The sequence below is a fragment of the Vipera ursinii genome (assembly GCF_947247035.1).
Source record: "Vipera ursinii genome assembly, chromosome: 17".
Lineage (NCBI taxonomy): Eukaryota > Metazoa > Chordata > Lepidosauria > Squamata > Viperidae > Vipera > Vipera ursinii.
Window position 1 is genome coordinate 6732714 of NC_139530.1, and position 20457 is coordinate 6753170.

Here is a 20457-nt window from a genome sequence, read left to right on the forward strand (position 1 = left end):
TCAGTGAAGAGGAGACTAAGTTTCTCAGTTTTACTGGCTTAGCTCTAAAACTGCTCCTTCTTTTAGGATGTTTTCCCTCTCACTCAGCCAGTATCTCCTCTCTTGTGACTGAACTCATTTTTCCACATCTGATACTCTGGAATAATAGTGAGCACATCTTAAGCTTTTGTGTAACATATTGGAAGAGGGCTGAATCCTCCCTTCTCCCACTGACAAATTTTGTTAGTTGCTCCCAGACTCCTTCTGATTTTCAGCTCTTGTCTTTCCTCAAGGCTAAGAACAGCTCCTCTGACCTCTTCCTTGGCTTCACTGCCTTTCCCTAAAGCTGAGGTTGATTTTGTGCAAATTCTTCTCCAAGTGGGGTGCCTCGTGGTACTTGGGTTGGAATCTCCCCAAACCAGGGTGTGACTTCCTGAGATTCCTATGCATCTGTTTGCCTTCTTTCCATGATCATGTTAGTGCAGAGTCTCATTCAATTTCGAAACTATTTTTTTTATTAAAAAGTTTTACAATTTTTAAACACAATAAACTCCCTCCTCCCCCTCCCCTCTCCCCAACCCTCCCTTCCCCTCCCCTCCCCCCCTCCCCGACTTCCCAGAGCTGAATACAGGGTATAATAATACAAACATAAACTAAAATATGCTAACAACAAAAATAAAACATTAAGTTCTATCAGACTTTAACTCTCCATAGTCATAATATTAATAAAGTAACAAATAACTAATCATACATCATGAAAATCCGCTACTTATTCAAATGCTAAATGAAACTTTTTAGTCCCATATTTATTCTGAATATATTCAATCCATCTTCTCCATTCCACAATATATCTCTGTTGAGATTGGTCTTTCAAATATGCTGAAATCTTTGCCATTTCCGCCAAGTTGGAAACTTTCAAAGTCCACTCTTCTATAGTCGGCAATTCCTCCTTCTTCCAATATTGCGCAACTAAAAGTCTTACCGCCGTAATTAGATGCAACATCAACTTAGTATCTTTAACAGTAGTATCTGTAATAATACCCAATAAAAACAATTGCGGAGAAAACTTTATCCTTTTCTTAAATATCTTTTGCATATTCCACCAAATTTTAATCCAAAAGGCTTTAACCTTTTTACAAGTCCACCATATATGAAAATATGTTGCATCCTCACAACCACACCTCCAACATTTGGGCTGGCAGTTCGGATACATTCTTGCTAATTTTTTAGGATCTAAGTGCCACTTATAAAACATTTTATAAAAATTCTCTCTTAAATTTTGGGCCTGTGTAAATTTTACATTTCTAACCCAAATCTTTTCCCAAGTATCCATTATTATAACTTCTTGAAAATTCTGGGCCCACTCTATCATACAATCTTTAACAAGTTCCGTTTCTGAGTCAATTTCTATCAATGCATTATATATCCTTTTTATATGTCCTTGACCTTGATCTCTAATTTGTTTTACCAAATTTTCATCAATCATTGAAAAAGCCAGCTTTCTGGTCCTCTTTCCATCTTGCCTGTAATTGCCCATACTGGAACCAAGTTTGTACAATCTTTTCTTCTTTTAAAATATTATATGGCTTTAATTGCCATACATTCCTTTCTAGACTTAAAATTTCCTTATATGTAGTCTCATCCTGTTTAAATCCCACATTTATATTTTCTATTGCATGTTTAGGTATTGCCCAAATTGGTATCTTATAATTTAACTTATGTCTATACTTTTTCCAAACTCGCAACAGAGCATACCATAATATATGTATCTTAAACACATTATCCACCTTCTTATCATACAATAAATATGCATGCCAACCAAATAACAAATCATGACCCTCAAGATTTAATAATCTCCCTTGTGTTAAATTAAACCAGTCACTTATCGATGACAAAGCAGCAGCCTCATAATATAATTTAAAATTAGGCATTTTAAGACCAACTCTTTCATGCGTATCTTGCATTATCTTAAATTTAACTCGTGGCTTTTTCCCTGCCCAGACAAATTTATTAATTCCTTTTTGCCATTCCTCCAAATTTAAATCCTTTTTAAGTATAGGTATCATTTGAAACAAAAACAAAAATTTTGGCAAAACATTCATCTTCACTGCTGCAATTCTTCCCAATAAAGACAATTGTAATTTTTTCCAACTATCTAGTTCTTTTTGTATTTTTCCCCATAACATTTCATAATTATTTTTATATAACTTCACATTTGAGGCTGACAAATATATCCCCAAATATTTAATCTTTTTAACTATTTCAAATCCTGTTAGCTCTTCTAGAGCAGAATTGTGCTATGGTCATGTTCTTAGACAGTATTTTAGTTTTTTGTGTATTTATCTTAAATCCAGAAACTTTCCTATATAACATTATTATCTCCATCAATTCTACAACTGAATAATCCGGCTGAGTTACTGTAATAACCTGGTCATCCACAAACACCCTCAATCTGTAATCCTGATCTCTTATTTGAATTCCCCTAATTTTATTTGAATCTCGTATTTTAATCAGTAATATTTCCAATGTTAAAACAAACAATAAAGGTGACGGCAGACAGCCCTGTCTTGTACCCTTTTCAATATTACATAATTCTGTCAGACTGTTATTTACTATTATACGAGCTGTTTGCTTCTGATATATTGCCCTAATAGGCTGTAAAAATTTTCCCCAAATTCCATTTTCTCTAATACTTTCATCAAAAATTGCCAGTCCAATTGATCAAAAGCTTTTTCAGCATCCAAAAAGATCAGCGCTGCGGGGATCTGATTATTTCTTTCCAAGAATTCCAATAAATCTACAATATGTCTCACATTATTCTTCATTTGTCTACCACTTATAAATCCAGTTTGATCACTATGAATCACTTGCTGCATTACCTTCATTAATCTGTTGGCTAAAATTTTTGCAAATATCTTATAGTCAGTATTTAAAAGCGATATTGGTCTGTAGTTTTTGGCTTGGGTAGCATCCTGATCTTCCTTCGAGATCAACGAAATAAAGGCAGTTTTCCACGATGGAAGCACTCCTCCTCCCAATTGAATTGTCTTAAAGAATTCTCTTAAGGATTCCACCATTTCTAACTGTAAATTTTTATAGTAAACGGCAGTCAAACCGTCAGTTCCCGGTGCTTTACCCACTTTTCATTGTTTAATTGCTAAAAAAAATTCTTCGACAGTTATCAATTGGTTCATCCCTTCCTTTTGTTCTTGTGTAAGAACAGGAATATTAGCTTTCATCAACTATATGGATATATATATAGTTATATCTACATCTCTAATCTTATCTCTAGCATACAACTTAGAATAAAAATCAACAAAAGTCTTTTTAATAAGATTCTGCTGATACACTACTTTACCCTTATGTTCTATTCTATCTATATTGCAAGCTCTTTGCTTCTTCCTTAACAAGTAAGCTAACCATCTACCCGGTTTATTAGCATTACAAAAAGTGTTATGTCTAGCATACCGTAGGTTAGTTGCCACTTGATCTGCCATTAACATATCAAACTGACCCCTTAATAAAGTAATTACCTCTTTGATCTTCCCATCAGATGGATTCAGAATTAAAGCCTTTTCTTTTTCCTTAATTTCATCCTCTAATTCTTTCCTCTTAAATTCCAGTTTACGTCTATGTTTATTATTCAAATATATTAATACACCTCTCATATAAGCTTTACTTGCATCCCAAACCATCTCAATAGAAGTACCTTTATGCATATTAATTTTAAAAAATTCTTTCATCTGTTTTTTACACTCTTCCACATTTTCCTGGTATCTAAACAAATTTTCATTTAAACGCCAAGACCGTCTATCTCCATTATCTTTTTCTATCTCCAACCATACTGGACTATGATCAGATATAGTTCTTGGACAAATCTTGATCTTAATCCTAGGAAAAAAAATCATTAGTAATTAATACAAAATCAATCCTGGAAAAAGATTGATGCCTGTCGGAGAAAAAAGTAAAGTCTTTTTCTTGCAAGTTCCTTTCTCTCCAAACATCTCTCAATTCCAAGTCATCCTTCATCTCAAAAAAAGATTTAGGCAGTTTAGCATGACTTGGCATACTTTTAAAAAGACCTCCCTTGTCCATTTGTACATCCAAGATGCCATTCCAATCTCCCATAAAAATACAAGATTTATAATCCCACTGAATGATCTTGTGTAGATATCCCAGACCTACAAAAGACCTTTTTTATTCCTATATTAAAAATTACAAGGTTCTCCCTTCCTGTCTCCAGTGATAATATTTCTGCAAGTGTAAAATCTGCTTTCCTCTACCTACAAAAGACCCTTTTAATTTCTATATTAAAAGTTATACAGTTTTGCATTCTTGAGTTGTAGTGATAAATCTCTTTACACTTGTTCATAGTTGTCCTTGCTTCAAGATGGGGCCTCTGCCTTCCCCCATTTAAGTCTGCATTCCTGTGATAAACCTTTGCCCCTTGCTTCATTTATAACAAAGACTTGTCTTTTATAATTGTCTATGTTTCAAGTTATGTTTCAAGTTATGTTTCAAGTTATGTTTCAAATCATGCCTTTCAAGTCATGCCTTTCAAGTTAAGATATGCCTTCTTGACTGATGACAACCCTTGTATTCTCTGTTAGCATTTGTAATATGATAAGCTATGTTTTATTGTTTCCTGTGATGACCTTTGCTCTCTTCATTAGCAGATGTATACAATGAGTTATGTTTTCCCTTTGACCTTCCATATTTCCATATGTTGCTCCCTCATGTGTACTTTCCCCCTCCCAAATGAAACAGCATAATAAAAGGAGGGTGTGTGGAGCTGTTCGGGGGCATAACATCCACCCCGGGCACTCCCGTGCTCCCTCACCTTGAGCAAACTTGTGTTGGTGCCTCAGTCTGTCCTAGGACTCTGCCTCTGAACCATCCGCAGTTCCCAAGTGTGACCGTCGGAACGTCCGGCATACTGGGTCGGTGGTAAAGGGCAAGATCCTTCCTTATTCAAGGTGTTCACCCTTGCGAGGGTCCCTCTAAATTCACACCCCTGTTACGGGGCTCTAAGAGTTGAGGCCAGAACCCTGACCGGTCGCTCATCGCAACAACTGGGGGCTCGTCCGTTGGATCGCGGCTTCAACTCCACAGCACGACTCCTGTCCAGGCGTGTGCTGCCTGCATTCCTGTTCTCACGCACCTCGGAGAAGGCTTCAAATCGTGAGTAAATGGGCTCCCCACTTTCCAAAGTTTCGTCAGGTCATAGGGACGAACTTTTTAATATAGTGCAGAATGCTAATTTTGTTCAAAAACACAATGGCACCATGGTCCATCCTGCAGGAAAGAGACTTTTAACAAAACTTTTACGATATATTAACAAAAATTGTCCGGCTTATCCGGAATCAGGCACTTTGTCTGTTGTAACCTGGGAAAAGCTAGGGAAATATCTTCACAATCATCCCAGGGCGCCTGCTGACATTCTGTCCGCGTGGCAAGCAGTGATGGCAGCATTAAAACTTTTGCCATCTCCTCTAGATCTGACATCTTCTACTTCTAAACCTCTTGATCCTTCTTCTGATCTTTCGCCTTCACCTGAAGCACCACCACCCTATCCTTCTGCACCATCTACAACATCTTCTGAGAAACCTTCCTTGCCTTCTCCATCCTCCTCTGAATTTCTAGACTCCTCTTCTCCAACCTTATTGCCAGGAGGCCAATTAACAAATCTTCTAACTTCATCTGTTTTTCTGATGAATTCTCCTGAAGAAACTTCTCTTTACCCTTTAAGTATAGCCCCGGGAGGGGGTCCTGCAATTCATCAAAATATACCTATGAAATTATTAAAAGATTTGAAAATGGCAGTAAAAGAATATGGTATCCAATCGCCATATGTTAAAGGATTACTTAATTCATTAGTAGATGCTAATTCGACAATGCTACTTTATGATTGGAAAACTCTTTTTTCTATGCTTTTAACTCCTGCTCAATATGTCATCTGGCAATCAGAATACCAAAAAAATGTTGAATCTGAGGTCCGAAAAGGACTCCCTCAGGGTGTAACAAGTGACCACTTGTTGGGCATTGGTCAATTTGCCACCTTAATTCAACAGCAAAATTGTCCCCGGCGTGCTTTTGCCATAATACATCTCTGTGCAATGGCAGCTTTACGCCACGTAGATGATGCCTCTGGAGAATCTGCTCAAAATTTTCTTAAAATTGTTCAAGGACCTATGGAACCATATGCTACATTTATCAGTCGCCTTCAATTGGCATTAGAACGACAATTTGATAATAAAGCTGGCAGGGATGAATTAATTATTAAATTGGCTTATAGCAATGCTAATGATGACTGTCAGAAAGTCTTACAACCCATTGCTAACAAACCAGGAGTTACACTTGCAGAATTTTTAGAACTTTGTCGCAGTGTAGGGACAACTTCCTATAAGATGCAAGCACTGGCGGCAGTTATTTCTGCTAATAAAGCATCTCCTGAAACTTCTCCGGAAGCTTTTCCTATCACAAGAACAGGGAATTGTTTTAACTGTGGCAAACCGGGTCACTTCAAAAATCAGTGTCGACAACCTGGGGGAGGGGGTGCGCCTCGTGGCCAAGCATGGGGACCACAGCCACCCCCCAACACAAAGCCAAAAACAGTCTGCCCACGTTGCCGCAAAGGCTTCCACTGGGCTTCACAATGTAGAGCAAATGTTCCCATTCAACAAAATCAGGGAAACTAGACACGGGGCGATCAACCAGCCCTGCTCCAAAGGTTGAAACTATTTCCACACTTCCTTTTGATTTGGCAAACACTCAATCTTCAAATACGTTTTCATTGCCTGTTATTTTAACTTCAGATATAACATATGATGATCCTGGATCAATTTTTACCATGCCATTATCAATTACATTACAGAAGCCTGTTCCCTCTAATATTCCGGCTTTACTTATTCCCAATTCTGTTTTAATTGTTGAAGGAGTAGTCGCTGCTCCTTTCCTTTATGATTCTACTTCACTTCATAATCTTTCTTTATCTGCCTATGGCGATAGGGCCTTCCACCTTAAAGCAGGCACACAAGTCGCCACACTAATTTTTCTGTCGCCACCAACTAACAATACCCCTGGTGTTTTTTCTTTGCATCAACCTATTCATGTTTCTAAATCCTTTCTTACTGTTTCCTTACAAGGCCGTTCTTTTTCTGGTCTAATAGATACAGGAGCTGATGTTTCCGTGATCCGTACAGCTGAATGGCCTGCTGATTGGCCTCTTACCAATACCTTTGCCGTTCAGGGAGTGGGAGGAGCACAGGCTGCCAAGGTTAGCACTAACTGGCTGTCTGCCTCCACTCCTGATTCTTCGGCTACTGCTTTTCTTAAACCTTACGTATTGCCTCTTCATTGTAACCTCTGGGGGCGAGATCTTCTTTCTCAACTTCGGGCTACACTACATATTCCTTAAATATGCTGCCTAAACCTTTGTCACTTGCTTTAAAATCTAGTCTTCCTGTGTGGGTAGATCAATGGCCACTTCCTATTGAAAAACTCACTGCTTTAATAGATTTAGTCCAACAACAGTTACAGCAGGGTCATATTGAGCCTTCTACTAGCCCCTATAACACACCAATTTTTGTTATCAAAAAGAAATCAGGAAAATGGCGTCTCTTACAGGACCTCAGGAGGATAAACGACATTCTCCAACCAATGGGCCCATTGCAATGTGGCCTACCTAATCCTAATTTGATTCCCCAAAATTATGTCCTTGTTGTAATAGATTTGAAGGACTGTTTCTTTTCTATTCCGCTTGCAGAACCTGACCGTCTTCTTTTTGCTTTTACTATTCCTGAGTTTAATAATAGCAGACCCACTAAAAGGTACCAATGGAAAGTTCTTCCTCAGGGAATGTTAAATTCTCCAACAATGTGCCAATACTATGTAGATAAAGTTTTAGAACCATTTAGACAAAAATATCCGAAAATCTTGGTCTATCACTATATGGATGACATATTAATCGCAGCAGAAGGCCCAAAGGGTACTGTTATGCAAACAGTCCCTTTCCTTACTCAGCTTTTAAATTCTGCTGGTCTTTTCATAGCCCCAGACAAAATACAGTCACAATATCCGGTACAATATTTGGGTCATAAGGTACTTGCAGCTGCAGCTGCCCCCGATCTTCCACTTTTAAATATTGGACCAGTTACTACTTTGGTCAAATTACAACAATATCTTGGTACTTTGAATTGGGCTAGACCTTATTTCTCTCTTCCTACTAATATCTTATCTCCTTTATTTAAGGCCTTAATAGGCCCCAAGCATCCTGCAGATAAAATCATCCTAGATTCATATCAATTACAAGTAGTTCAAGAGGTTAATCTAGCCCTTCGTACTTTGTGGGTGGATCGATTAGAAGCCAATATTCCAATATCTTTGGCTGTTCTTTCCACTCCGCAATTGTATACAGGAATTCTTATGCAAATTAGTAGCAGCAAAAAACTTTTAATCTTGGAATGGTTACACCTTTCTCACACCCCAAAAACTTCTATTTTTTCTCGAATCACCCAACTTGCTGCTCTTTTTACCAAAGCTCGGAAACGGGCAAAGGCAATGATGGGTCTGGAAATAGACACAATTTATCTCCCCTTCCGATTTACACAATGGGAAGAAATGTTTGTAAATTCAGATGTCCTTCAAATTGCTCTTGAAAATTGGAATGGAAAATTATCTTGCCACCTCCCCACAGACCCACGACTACAATTGATCAAAACAATCCCAACTACAATTTTTAATCCAATAGCAAAACAACCTATCCCGCAAGCACTAACAGTGTTTACGGATGGTTCAAAAGCCATTGGGGCATGTGTTTGGCAACTTGATTCCACATGGCACAAACGTCTCACTACGGGACAATCATCAGCTCAACAAGCTGAATTAGCTGCTTTTAATCTGGCTCTTTCCATTTTTCAAAATCAGCCATTGAACATAATCACAGACAGTCTTTATGTTGCCAACATTGTTTTTTCCATTTTTGATGCCTATATTTCTCCTTCTCTATCACCATCATTAATGACTTTATTTTTACAGCTGCAACAATTGTTACAAAAATGAACAACACCATTATTTGTAGCACACATTAGGAGTCATCAACATCTTCCAGGATTCCTATCAGAAGGGAATCACATGGCGGATGAAGCCTGTAAATCTGTCTCACAGATTTGTGCTTTAACAGCCGGAGAAAGTCACTCATATTTTCATCAAAACAAAAAGGCTCTTGTGAAGCAATTTGGACTCACACACCAAGAAGCTGCTGCAATCATTCAACAATGCCCTACTTGTAGTCTTCAAGCTCGAAGTATCCCTGAAGGAGCAAATCCTAGGGGTACACAAGCTTGTGAGACTTGGCAAATGGACGTTACACAATTCCCTCCATTTGCCCCTTGGAAGTATATTCATGTATCCGTAGATACGTATTCAGGCTTTATCATGGCCACCCTACAAAGAGGGGAAACGGCCAAACAAACAATCAATCATTGTATTAGATCTTTCATAACACTGGGATGTCCTAAAGTTTTAAAAACTGACAATGGTCCTGCGTATACAAGTACTGCATTTTCGGAATTCTGCTATCGGTGGGACATTGTACACAAATTTGGTATTCCATTTAATAGCCAAGGGCAGGCTATTGTGGAACGCACAAATCAAACACTTAAAAATGCATTGCAACGATATTTAGGGGCAAAAGGCGTAAGCCCCCCGACACTCCCAGTGTTGCAAAATGTTCTTAATGTTTGTCTTTATACTCTTAATTTTTTGAACCTTACAGGGTCACCAGCTACTTCAGCCGCTTCTCGACATTTTTCTAACCCTCCTTGTCCAACCTCCAGACCTTCTGTTTATTATAGGCAACTACCAGATCCTGCTTGGAAAGGACCGGTACCCCTGATCACCTGGGGAAAAGGCTACGCTGCAGTCCAACTTCCGGATCGCACATTGTGGGTCCCTGCACGTTGCGTACGACCCTATCATGCTATCACAAAGCCTTCCCCTGCTGCTGACTCTATGTCTTTGCCTTTACTCTTTAGCGACAGCTCAATTGAGGGCTGACCCGCATATTATACTTGCACCCCCTTTCACATCTGTCACTTTCACTTTTCGAGATGACTCTCTGCCTCACTGTAATTATGCATTGCAACACCATGGTCGTTATCTTGCTTCTCCTTTTCCGGCACATATTAAATACACTTATTTTCCATGTACTATTTTCCTTCATGTAACAGTCACCCCCTCCACTATTGGCTCTTACTCCTGCCTTGGATTTCTAGCCAATGGCACTTGTTTCAATCAAACCGTGTATCTTTTCTCTTCATATTCTGCCTCCTACCTTCCTATTCCTTCTCTGCTTGCTTCTTGGCTCTTCAGATACCCACCCTATTCAAAGGATCCCTGTGCTGTACGCTACATCCGCTGCAGACACCCCTTTCCTGTCAATACGCTAAAGTGCCTCTGGTCTTTTGATCGCCTCGTCGGCCACTGTGAAGGAGGAAGCAAAATTTCCCAGCCGCCTCATCATCACATTCATCAACGGGCTTCGCCACGTCACGGCCAGCGAGGACACGACCAACATCCTTTGTCACTTCCCCGCCGGCCGCGTAACATTGCTTGGACCGATGCGCAGCCTGCTGCACCAACCACTCCAAGAAACATTCTACAAGCCTCATCACCACGACAACATTTTTCTCGATCACGGCGCTCTTTGCCCTCCATCCATAACAACCAGCATCGCCCTGCAAACTACACCTGGACTATCATTGACTTTCAAGGAAACACCCTATACTCCATTTCCAACCGTACCCTGTGTTGTGACTCAGGGTCAGCCTGTGGGTTCGGCACCCGGCTCAGATGTATCGGATGACTCAGATGAGGGGGAGGAGGTGTGTGTGGGTGACGAACCGGCTGATGATGGCTTGGAGGCTTGGCAGAGCTCCCAGCCGGGGCCCTCTTCTCAGCTGCGTGAGCCCGATAGTGCGGAGGATGATGACCCACAGCTGGCCCTGTTCAAGGACGCCTGACGCAGGAGGCAGTCGAGCAGGACCAAGCAGAGAAAGGCTGCGGGTCTCCTCGGGAGGAGGCAGAGGGAGGCCACACCCTGAACTCTAAATAAAAGGAGTGTTTGGGGAAGGGCTGGTTGCTGAAAGCAACTCTTCCGCTTGAGGATTCAAGTTCCAGTGTTTTTGTTTCTTGTTCTGTTAATTGAGTAATAAATCTTGGCAGACGCCTTTCAGCTTTGGACGCTCTCCAGTCTCTACTGTCTGAATAGGGGTTTGCCTTATTACAAGGCCGGTAGCAGGCTGGTTCAGAACAGTTTGCTTTCAGCCTCCCACCCCTTATTACTACGATGGAGCAGCTTTGTGCCGAGAATGCTCAGCTCACCCAGCAACTCACTTTGCTGGCAGCTCAAGTGGCTCAACTGCAAGCTCAGGTACAGGCTGCACCCCCACCCAGGAGGAAATGTCAGATAGCTATGCCGGATAAATTTGCTGGCAATCCAGAACTGTTTCCTGCCTTCCTGGGACAATGCCAGCTTTTTATCAGCGTGAGAGCAGCTGATTTCCCCACTGACCGGGATAAGGTGGGATTCGTGTTAAGCCTTCTGTCGGGGGATGCAGCTCGTTGGGGCACGCCTTTGCTGGCACAGCCTAGCCCTTTGTTGGATAACTTTGGGGGGTTTTGTGACCATATGCGCCTCATGTACGAGGACCCAATTAAGGCGCAGACCGCCACCTGACGCCTGAAAGCTCTGAGGCAGGGTCAGCGCCCCCTACAGGCCTATATCAGCGATTTCCGGCTGCTTAGCCAGGATTCCGCCTGGAATGAGGCTGCGCTCGTGGATGCTTTCCAGGATGGCTTGTTGGAGGAGATGTTGGATGAGCTGGCCCGCGTGGACATTCCCTCAGACCTGAATGGGCTGATCCATCTTTGTCTGCGGATCGATGCCCGGCTGCAGCAGCGAAAGAGTCGCCGTGCCACCCCACAGACCCCTGCCGCTCCTGTTGAGCGTGAGCCCCCAGTCCAGAGGGAGGAGCCAATGGAGCTGGGTGCCGCCAGGTCCCGTCTATCGGTGACGGAAATGGACAGACGACGATCGGGGGGGTTGTGTTTTTACTGTGGGGACCCTGGACATTTGGCTGCTTCTTGCCCGAAGAAGTGTCAGCGGGCATCAGTGACCAAGCCTGCCCCGAGTAAGTCCCCTGCTTTGCTGTCGGGAAACGGCCCGAGCCCGATCTAGACGGTGTGATAGATCGGGCGACCCACAACGACCACGCCGAGCGATGCCGTTCCGACGGTGCCTGTGAACCTCCACGGCATTTGATTTTGGAGGCACGTCTGATCCTTCCTGGCAAGCCAGAGGGGATTCCGGTCCATGCCTTAATTGACTCTGGGGCTACCACTAACTTTATGGACTCGGCCTTCGTGGCCAAATGGGCTGTTCCCCAGTGTCCGGTGGATCCGCCCATGCTAGTGGAGACTATTGATGGTCGAGTGCTCCTGTCCGGGCCTATTACGGCCACCACGCAACCCGTGTGTATGGCCATCAGTTCCCATGTGGAGGCTATCCAGTTCTACATCACTTCGGATCTGCACTTCCCCGTGGTCTTGGGTCTGGCGTGGCTCCGGGCGCATGATCCACAGATCTATTGGTCTCAGAACTTGGTCACCTTCCCAAGTTTGCAGTGCGTGGACCACACCTGCCATATCTGTGCCGGCCAGGTGGAGGGTTCCTCAGGGGTTTCCTTGCCTCCCGAACTGTCCGACTTTGCTGACGTGTTCAGCGAGTCAGAGGCGGACCAATTACCCCCGCACAGGCCCTACGACTGCTCCATTGATCTAGTCCCTGATGCGCCTCTCCCAGTGGGGCGTTTGTACTCCATGTCGGAGCCCGAGTTGGCTGCATTGCGGGACTTCCTGACAAAGAATTTGGCTCGCGGTTTCATCCGGCCCTCGTCCTCGCCAGTGTCTGCGCCCGTGCTCTTCGTCAAAAAGAAGTCGGGCGAGCTACGGCTTTGCTGTGACTACCGGAAACTCAACGCCATCACGGTGCGTAACCGCTACCCGCTGCCCCTCATCCCCGAGCTCTTGGACCGACTCCGGGAGGCTAAGATCTTCACGAAACTGGACCTGCGTGGAGCTTACAACCTCGTCAGGGTTCGGCCGGGTGATCGAGTGGAAAGGGTACGGGCCGGAGGACTTCACATGGGAAGACGCGACCGCCGTTCATGCCCCTGCATTGGTGACTGCTTTTCACGAACAGTTCCCATCCCGACCGCATCCGGATCGGCAGCCCCGGGGGAAGGGCCCTGCGGTGCGGGATAGTGTTGTGACTCAGGGTCAGCCTGTGGGTTCGGCACCCGGCTCAGATGTATCGGATGACTCAGATGAGGGGGAGGAGGTGTGTGTGGGTGACGAACCGGCTGATGATGGCTTGGAGGCTTGGCAGAGCTCCCAGCCGGGGCCCTCTTCTCAGCTGCGTGAGCCCGATAGTGCGGAGGATGATGACCCACAGCTGGCCCTGTTCAAGGACGCCCGACGCAGGAGGCAGTCGAGCAGGACCAAGCAGAGAAAGGCTGCGGGTCTCCTCGGGAGGAGGCAGAGGGAGGCCACGCCCTGAACTCTAAATAAAAGGAGTGTTTGGGGAAGGGCTGGTTGCTGAAAGCAACTCTTCCGCTTGAGGATTCAAGTTCCAGTGTTTTTGTTTCTTGTTCTGTTAATTGAGTAATAAATCTTGGCAGACGCCTTTCAGCTTTGGACGCTCTCCAGTCTCTACTGTCTGAATAGGGGTTTGCCTTATTACAAGGCCGGTAGCAGGCTGGTTCAGAACACCCTGTGGCCCTGGTTTCCCACGCTCTACTTTGACTTTGCTGAAATGCTCGTAGGAGCCCATGGGTTTAAGCACAAAACAAAGTGCAATCCTTCCCCTCGTGATGTCTGGAGCATAGGCCCAGGCCTGTACATTTGCCCAGGCTATATTACAGACCTATCCCATATAGATGAATGTGGAACCGCCTCTGATTGGTATTGCAAATCCTGGCAATGTGTGTCCACAGGAAAAATTTGGTGGACTGCACCTTACACTACTGACTACATCGAGGCAGGACTGGGGCCGGACTCCAACTTGCCTTGGTCCTCATGCAGCAATTGGGCCTGCTGTGGTGTTCGCCTCAACCCAATGTACGTTACCTTCACGCCACATGGAAAGAGGCTCCCGCTTGCTGCTTGGTTAGCAGGGAAAAAGTGGGGGGGGCAGATCCAATGATAATTCCGACTACCGTCATCCAGGTAATATTTTCTTTTTTTTTTTTTTATTGAAAAGTTTTAAAATACAATTTTCCTTTAAAAAACCCCCCTTCCCCCTCCCTCCTCCCCTCCCTGCCTCCCCCCTATCTCCCCCCCTCCCCCTCTCCCTCCTCCCTCCCCTGCCCCCCCCTCTACTTCCCCTCCTCCCCCCCTCCCCCCCCGACTTCCCAGAGCAAAATACAAGGTATATATCTAAAAAGCAATCATAAACAATCATATACTAACAATTATAAACTCTAAAATCCATCACTCTCTAGCTTATATAAAGTAAACCAATCCTTAACAATACTAAATATGTATAAAGAACTAAAATAAAAGAAAACTAGCATCATTCCCATCTATGTTCTTCCACAATTCACTATTACCTAGACATATTCTCACTTACACATCACAAGCACCTATCCCTATTAACCTCTCTAGCCAAAATAGGCTATAATAGATAGTTCTTACACAAATTAACCCGCATTAACCCACAAAACTTTCTTCCTCTTCCTCTGTAGTTAATTGTCCATTAATTCCAAATTGAAAATTCTGTTACCATACATAACATCCCAAAACTCTTAAAAACACAACTACCACTTGACTATAAGTATATTGTGGAAGTTCCATAGATTTCTACTGGTCTTATTTTTTAATCTTTTTTGAGCGTTTTAAGGCAGCACGCGTCACCCTCTGTTCTCTAGGATCATCCAAAAGAGTTGCAGCTTGATCTCCTCCTGTACCCTTCTCGTCTATCTGTCCATCTTCATCCTCTTGATGTTCTCCTTCTCCAGATCCCTCTGCAGCTTCCAGAAGTGTTGATGGGGTTGCTTTTAAAACATTGTTGTAAAAATCATGCGCTTGCTTCACAGTACCCAAACAGTACCTTTTGCCATCATACATGAAGCTCAACCCAGCTGGGATCTCCCATCTGAACCTTATATCTCTTTGCTTGAGCTCTTGCACAAGAAATATAAAGTCCTTCCTTCTCTTTAAAATCTTTGGAGGAATTTCTTTTAGAACCAAAACTTCTTGACCAGCAATCACAACTTTAGTATCATAGGCAGCTTGTATAACTTCATCTCTAATTTCCCTTTTTACAAAATAAACCACCACATCTCTAGGCAACTTTCTCTGCTTAGCAATCCACGAATTCACACGAAACACTTTGTCCATGCCTTGTTTTATTTCAGATGCTGGATGGTTCAATACCCCCTCAAAAGCCTCAGAAACCAGCTGCTTTAAATCTTCCTTAATATTCTCTTTTAGGCCTCTAATTCTAACAGCAAACTGCATCTGGTAAAATTGAGCCAGACTCTGTTCGCTATCCATTTTGTCTTTTAAATCTTCAATTTCCAATACTTTTGCTTCTAATATAGCATTCTTTTGAGTCAAGTCTTCCACTTGATCATCCAGCACCTCCACACATTTAGCTACTTTATGCACTGAGGACAAAATGTCTACCTTCATCTCTCTAAGTTTCTGCTCCATCCTTTCTTCCATTCTCTGCTCCAATTTCTCCAATTTCTCCTCCATCTGTGCAAATTTAACACCCATTGACTCCAAAATTAACTGGGTATGTTTTTCAAGATCCTTCGATGTCAATACATCAGGAGAATGCAACGCCTGCAGTAATGATTGTTGTTGCACCGGAGAATTTCCAGCACTCCGAAAAGTTCTAGGGGGAGGTTTAGCCGCCATCTTTTACTTACAATTGTGACGCACTTTCACTTTAAGTTTTAAGCAAAGTCCATCAAGCTTGAGAGTAAAATAAAATAATCCTCTTCATCTCTTCATCTTTCCCTCTTGTACTGCTCTGCCTGCTCTTTTCCTTTCATAGTCTCTCCTTCAAGCAGGGATGTTCGCAGATGCCTGGCTCTGCTCCATAAAGTCCGGAGCAGAGACGCTAGCCAGCTGGGAGCAGCCCAGGCTACGGGGGAGTTCAATCCTTCAGCCGCCCAAGCTCCAAGCTCAGGCGGCCCCGGAGAACTCGACCCCTACCTGGGGGCTCACCCCCTCCTCTTCTCCCGAGGAGGGGGCTTCAAATTCGCCCGAACAGCTGATCGGCGCTGTTTCGGGCGAAAAATCACACAGCTGAGCCGCGGGCAGCCTGGGAAGGCTGTCTCCGGCGCCGCGGAGCCACCGGAAGTCCAATATTTTCATAATTCGACTCACTGTGTCCCTAGAAGTATCCCCACCTGTGGGTCCAAATAAGCAAAATAACTCTCCTTTTTTACAGCCCTTTCCAAGGGAAACTAATCCATTGATAACTCTTGTTTCCTCCACACACGACGCCCTAATAGCAGCCCATGCTTTCCCTGACAATGATACTAAATGTTGGTTGTGTTTATCTTCTCTACCCCCTTATTATGAAGCTATTGGCTCCCCCTCCCCATTTGCTAATAGCACCTCTGATGCCACTTGCAGGTGGTCCAATTCTTCTATAACTATATTTTCCATTGAAGGCCAAGGATGCTGTCTTGGATATGTACCTTCTAATTACTCCCACTATTGTATTAATGCCTCATCTGATGCTTATATATCTTGTATGATATTTTTACCAAATGAAAGGACAGGTCTTCCCTATGGAGCTGAGGGATGGTCTATAATGTATACTCACTCTACAACAGCAGATCTTTCCACACGACTTAAGGGTCAGTTCTTCATTCCTTCCAATGGATCCACTTGGGCTTGCTCCACTGGTGCCACTGCATGTGTCAGTGGAGACATATTACACACACAAAAGGCTTTTTGTATTCAGGTTTACCTTCTCCCAAAAATGTCTGTCTTTTCTGATAATGACTTTATCTCCCGTATGGAACCACCCCAATATTCTCTTCGAGCTAAACGCGAGGTAATCAGCACTGTGACCTTAGCCATTCTCTTAGGCCTGGGAGCCACTGGTGCAGCAACAGGTATTACAGGTCTGGTCCTGGGTGACCAAAACATTCGCAAGTTAAGTATCGAAATTGATGCAGACCTTAAACGAATCGAACAGTCTATGGTTGCTCTCCAAAATTCTCTCACCTCACTATCGGAAGTTGTTTTACAGAATAGAAGAGGCTTGGATTTGCTTTTCTTAAAAAATGGAGGCCTATGTGTAGCTTTGAAAGAGGAATGTTGCTTTTACACTGATAGCTCAGGTATTGTGCTTGACTCCATGGCAGAATTAGACAAACGATTGAAAGACAGAGAAAGGGAACGCTCCCAGCATTATACTTGGTATCAAGGAATGTTTAACTTTTCTCCCTGGCTGACCACCCTTTTTTCAGCTATAGCTGGTCCTTTAATTTTATTACTACTTGCATGCGCAATTGGCCCATGTATTATGGGTAAACTTTTAAATTTTCTACAACGAAGGTTGAGCAGCATTAGCGATGACATTCTGTTGATGAAAAACACTGTTGACAGTGAATACAAACATCCTCTTTTAGAATTCACTTCTGACCCAGAGACTGACGCACCCTCACACCAACACTCTTTGAAAGGAACATTGACGCAGGCTCAGGAGGTATCGGAGGATTTCTCTTTTTCCAGCGCAAGTATCCTAGAAGAGAAAGTTCTGGATTTTGAGGGGCCTTCTCAGTAATTGGCTTTAAAAAAAACAGAAAAAGAGGAGTTGTAGATATCCCAGACCTACAAAAGACCTTTTTTATTCCTATATTAAAAATTACAAGGTTCTCCCTTCCTGTCTCCAGTGATAATATTTCTGCAAGTGTAAAATCTGCTTTCCTCTACCTACAAAAGACCCTTTTAATTTCTATATTAAAAGTTATACAGTTTTGCATTCTTGAGTTGTAGTGATAAATCTCTTTACACTTGTTCATAGTTGTCCTTGCTTCAAGATGGGGCCTCTGCCTTCCCCCATTTAAGTCTGCATTCCTGTGATAAACCTTTGCCCCTTGCTTCATTTATAACAAAGACTTGTCTTTTATAATTGTCTATGTTTCAAGTTATGTTTCAAGTTATGTTTCAAGTTATGTTTCAAATCATGCCTTTCAAGTCATGCCTTTCAAGTTAAGATATGCCTTCTTGACTGATGACAACCCTTGTATTCTCTGTTAGCATTTGTAATATGATAAGCTATGTTTTATTGTTTCCTGTGATGACCTTTGCTCTCTTCATTAGCAGATGTATACAATGAGTTATGTTTTCCCTTTGACCTTCCATATTTCCATATGTTGCTCCCTCATGTGTACTTTCCCCCTCCCAAATGAAACAGCATAATAAAAGGAGGGTGTGTGGAGCTGTTCGGGGGCATAACATCCACCCCGGGCACTCCCGTACTCCCTCACCTTGAGCAAACTTGTGTTGGTGCCTCAGTCTGTCCTAAGACTCTGCCTCTGAACCATCCGCAGTTTCCTAGTGTGACCGTCGGAACGTCCGGCATACTGGGTCGGTGGTAAAGGGCAAGATCCTTCCTTATTCAAGGTGTTCACCCTTGCGAGGGTCCCTCTAAATTCACACCCCTGTTATGGGGCTCTAAGAGTTGAGGCCAGAACCCTGACCGGTCGCTCATCGCAACAATCTTGCTGTGTAATAAATTGTAAAAATCTCCTTGCTGTTGATTAGGAGCATATAATCTAACCAAAAGCGTTGTCTTGCCTTCTATTAATAATTCAATTATAACATATCTTCCTTGTTTATCTGCTTCAATTAAACTCGCTGTTAAAGTATTCTTGACATAAATAACAACTCCATTTTTCTTATCAGGCGCAGAAGCAATAAACTGTGTGCCCAACCTAAAGTTTACCAAGTACTTTTGATCAACCGATCGAATATGTGTTTCCTGTAAGCAAATAACATCATTTTTAAATTGCTTTAGATATTGAAATACTTTCTTTCTCTTATGTGGTGAATTTAGACCATTAACATTCCAGGTTAGAAGCTTTGTTGCCATCTTTTGCAACCTGAAGCTTTTGGAGCGCCTCTTCCAACATCACCTGCACTCTCTTTGGCTTCACTCCTCCCACTGCTTCACTGTAAGTAAGTTTTTGAGATGCAATCATAGCTCTTTGCTGTTCTTGCTCTTGTCTCATTCGTCTAGCTGCAGCGCATGTCATTCTTTGGTCTCTGACCTCCTCCGTTGGTACTGAAATCTGATCCACTCCTGTAGCTTTCTGGAATTCTCCATCTTTCAACTGCGTAACTCCTTCAGCACCTTGTATACTCTCGCTTTGTGGTTGACACTCTCCTTCGCCATTCTTCCTTTTAGATTCCAGAAGTGGTATGGGGCCTGCCTTCAAAATATTGGCATAAAAATCATGTACCTGTAAAACTGTGAGAAGACGGTATCTCGTGCCTGCATGCATCACCACCATACCTACTGGGATCTCCCATCTAAACTGGATATCCCGTCTTCTTAATTCTTCTGCCAGAAAAGCAAATTCTTTCCTTCTTTTTAAAATTCTTGGAGGGATCTCTTTCAAAATTAAAACTTCTTGCTCTGCAACTGTAAATTTATTATTGTAAAAGGCTTGAATAACCTCATTTCTAATTGCTCTGTTTGTAAAATTAACCACCACATCTCTAGGTAGCTTCCTTTGTCTTGCAATCCAGAAATTAACACGAAATATTTTATCTATATCCACCATAATATCTTCTGAGGAGCGTCCCAGAACCTGTTCAAAAGCTTCTGAAAATACCTTTTTCAAATTTTCCTTAGGGTCTTCTTTCAACCTAATTCTCTAATTCTCACAGCAAATTCCATCTCTCTATGCTGGACCAATAATAAATCGTCATCAATCTTTTCCATCACTGTTTCAGCATCCGTCATTTTGGCATCTAATCTCATATTATTTTGGCTAAGTTCTTCCACTTTCTCATCCAAACGTTCAATACAAACAGCCATGCCTTGAAATGCAAGTAAGATGTCTGCCCTTATTTCTGTATTCTTCTCCTCAATAAGCTCAGCTAATTGCTGAGATTGTTTTTTCAAAGCCTCTTGCAAAACATCCTGCAGATCTTTTATTGTCAAGGCTGGTGCGGTTGCGGTTGCCGGAGGGGGGGCATTAAAGCCTGTAATGAGGATTGCTGAACTGGCGAAGCCCCCGCGCTTCTAGGAACTTTAGTTGACTTGGCAGCCATTTTCACCCACTTAATTCTATTGCGCACTTTCACTTTCCGCACCACTTAAAAGTCTCCACAAAGTTTACTGAGTTAAAGTTCAAATACTTGCTCTGACAGCATTCTCCT

General features: G+C 42.8%; 1 protein-coding gene across 1 annotated transcript in view; it reads left to right on the forward strand.

Moving 5' to 3' along the window:
* Positions 1-20457, forward strand: part of LOC310648031 (vomeronasal type-2 receptor 26-like) — a gene marked incomplete at both ends in the record, with an annotated part of 85943 nt that overhangs the window by 15262 nt on the left and 50224 nt on the right. The window contains 2 exons of the mRNA XM_083375661.1: positions 9755-9864; positions 10430-10580. Coding sequence (XP_083231787.1) covers positions 9755-9864; positions 10430-10580 — 261 coding nt within the window. The remainder of the gene's footprint in view (positions 1-9754; positions 9865-10429; positions 10581-20457) is intronic.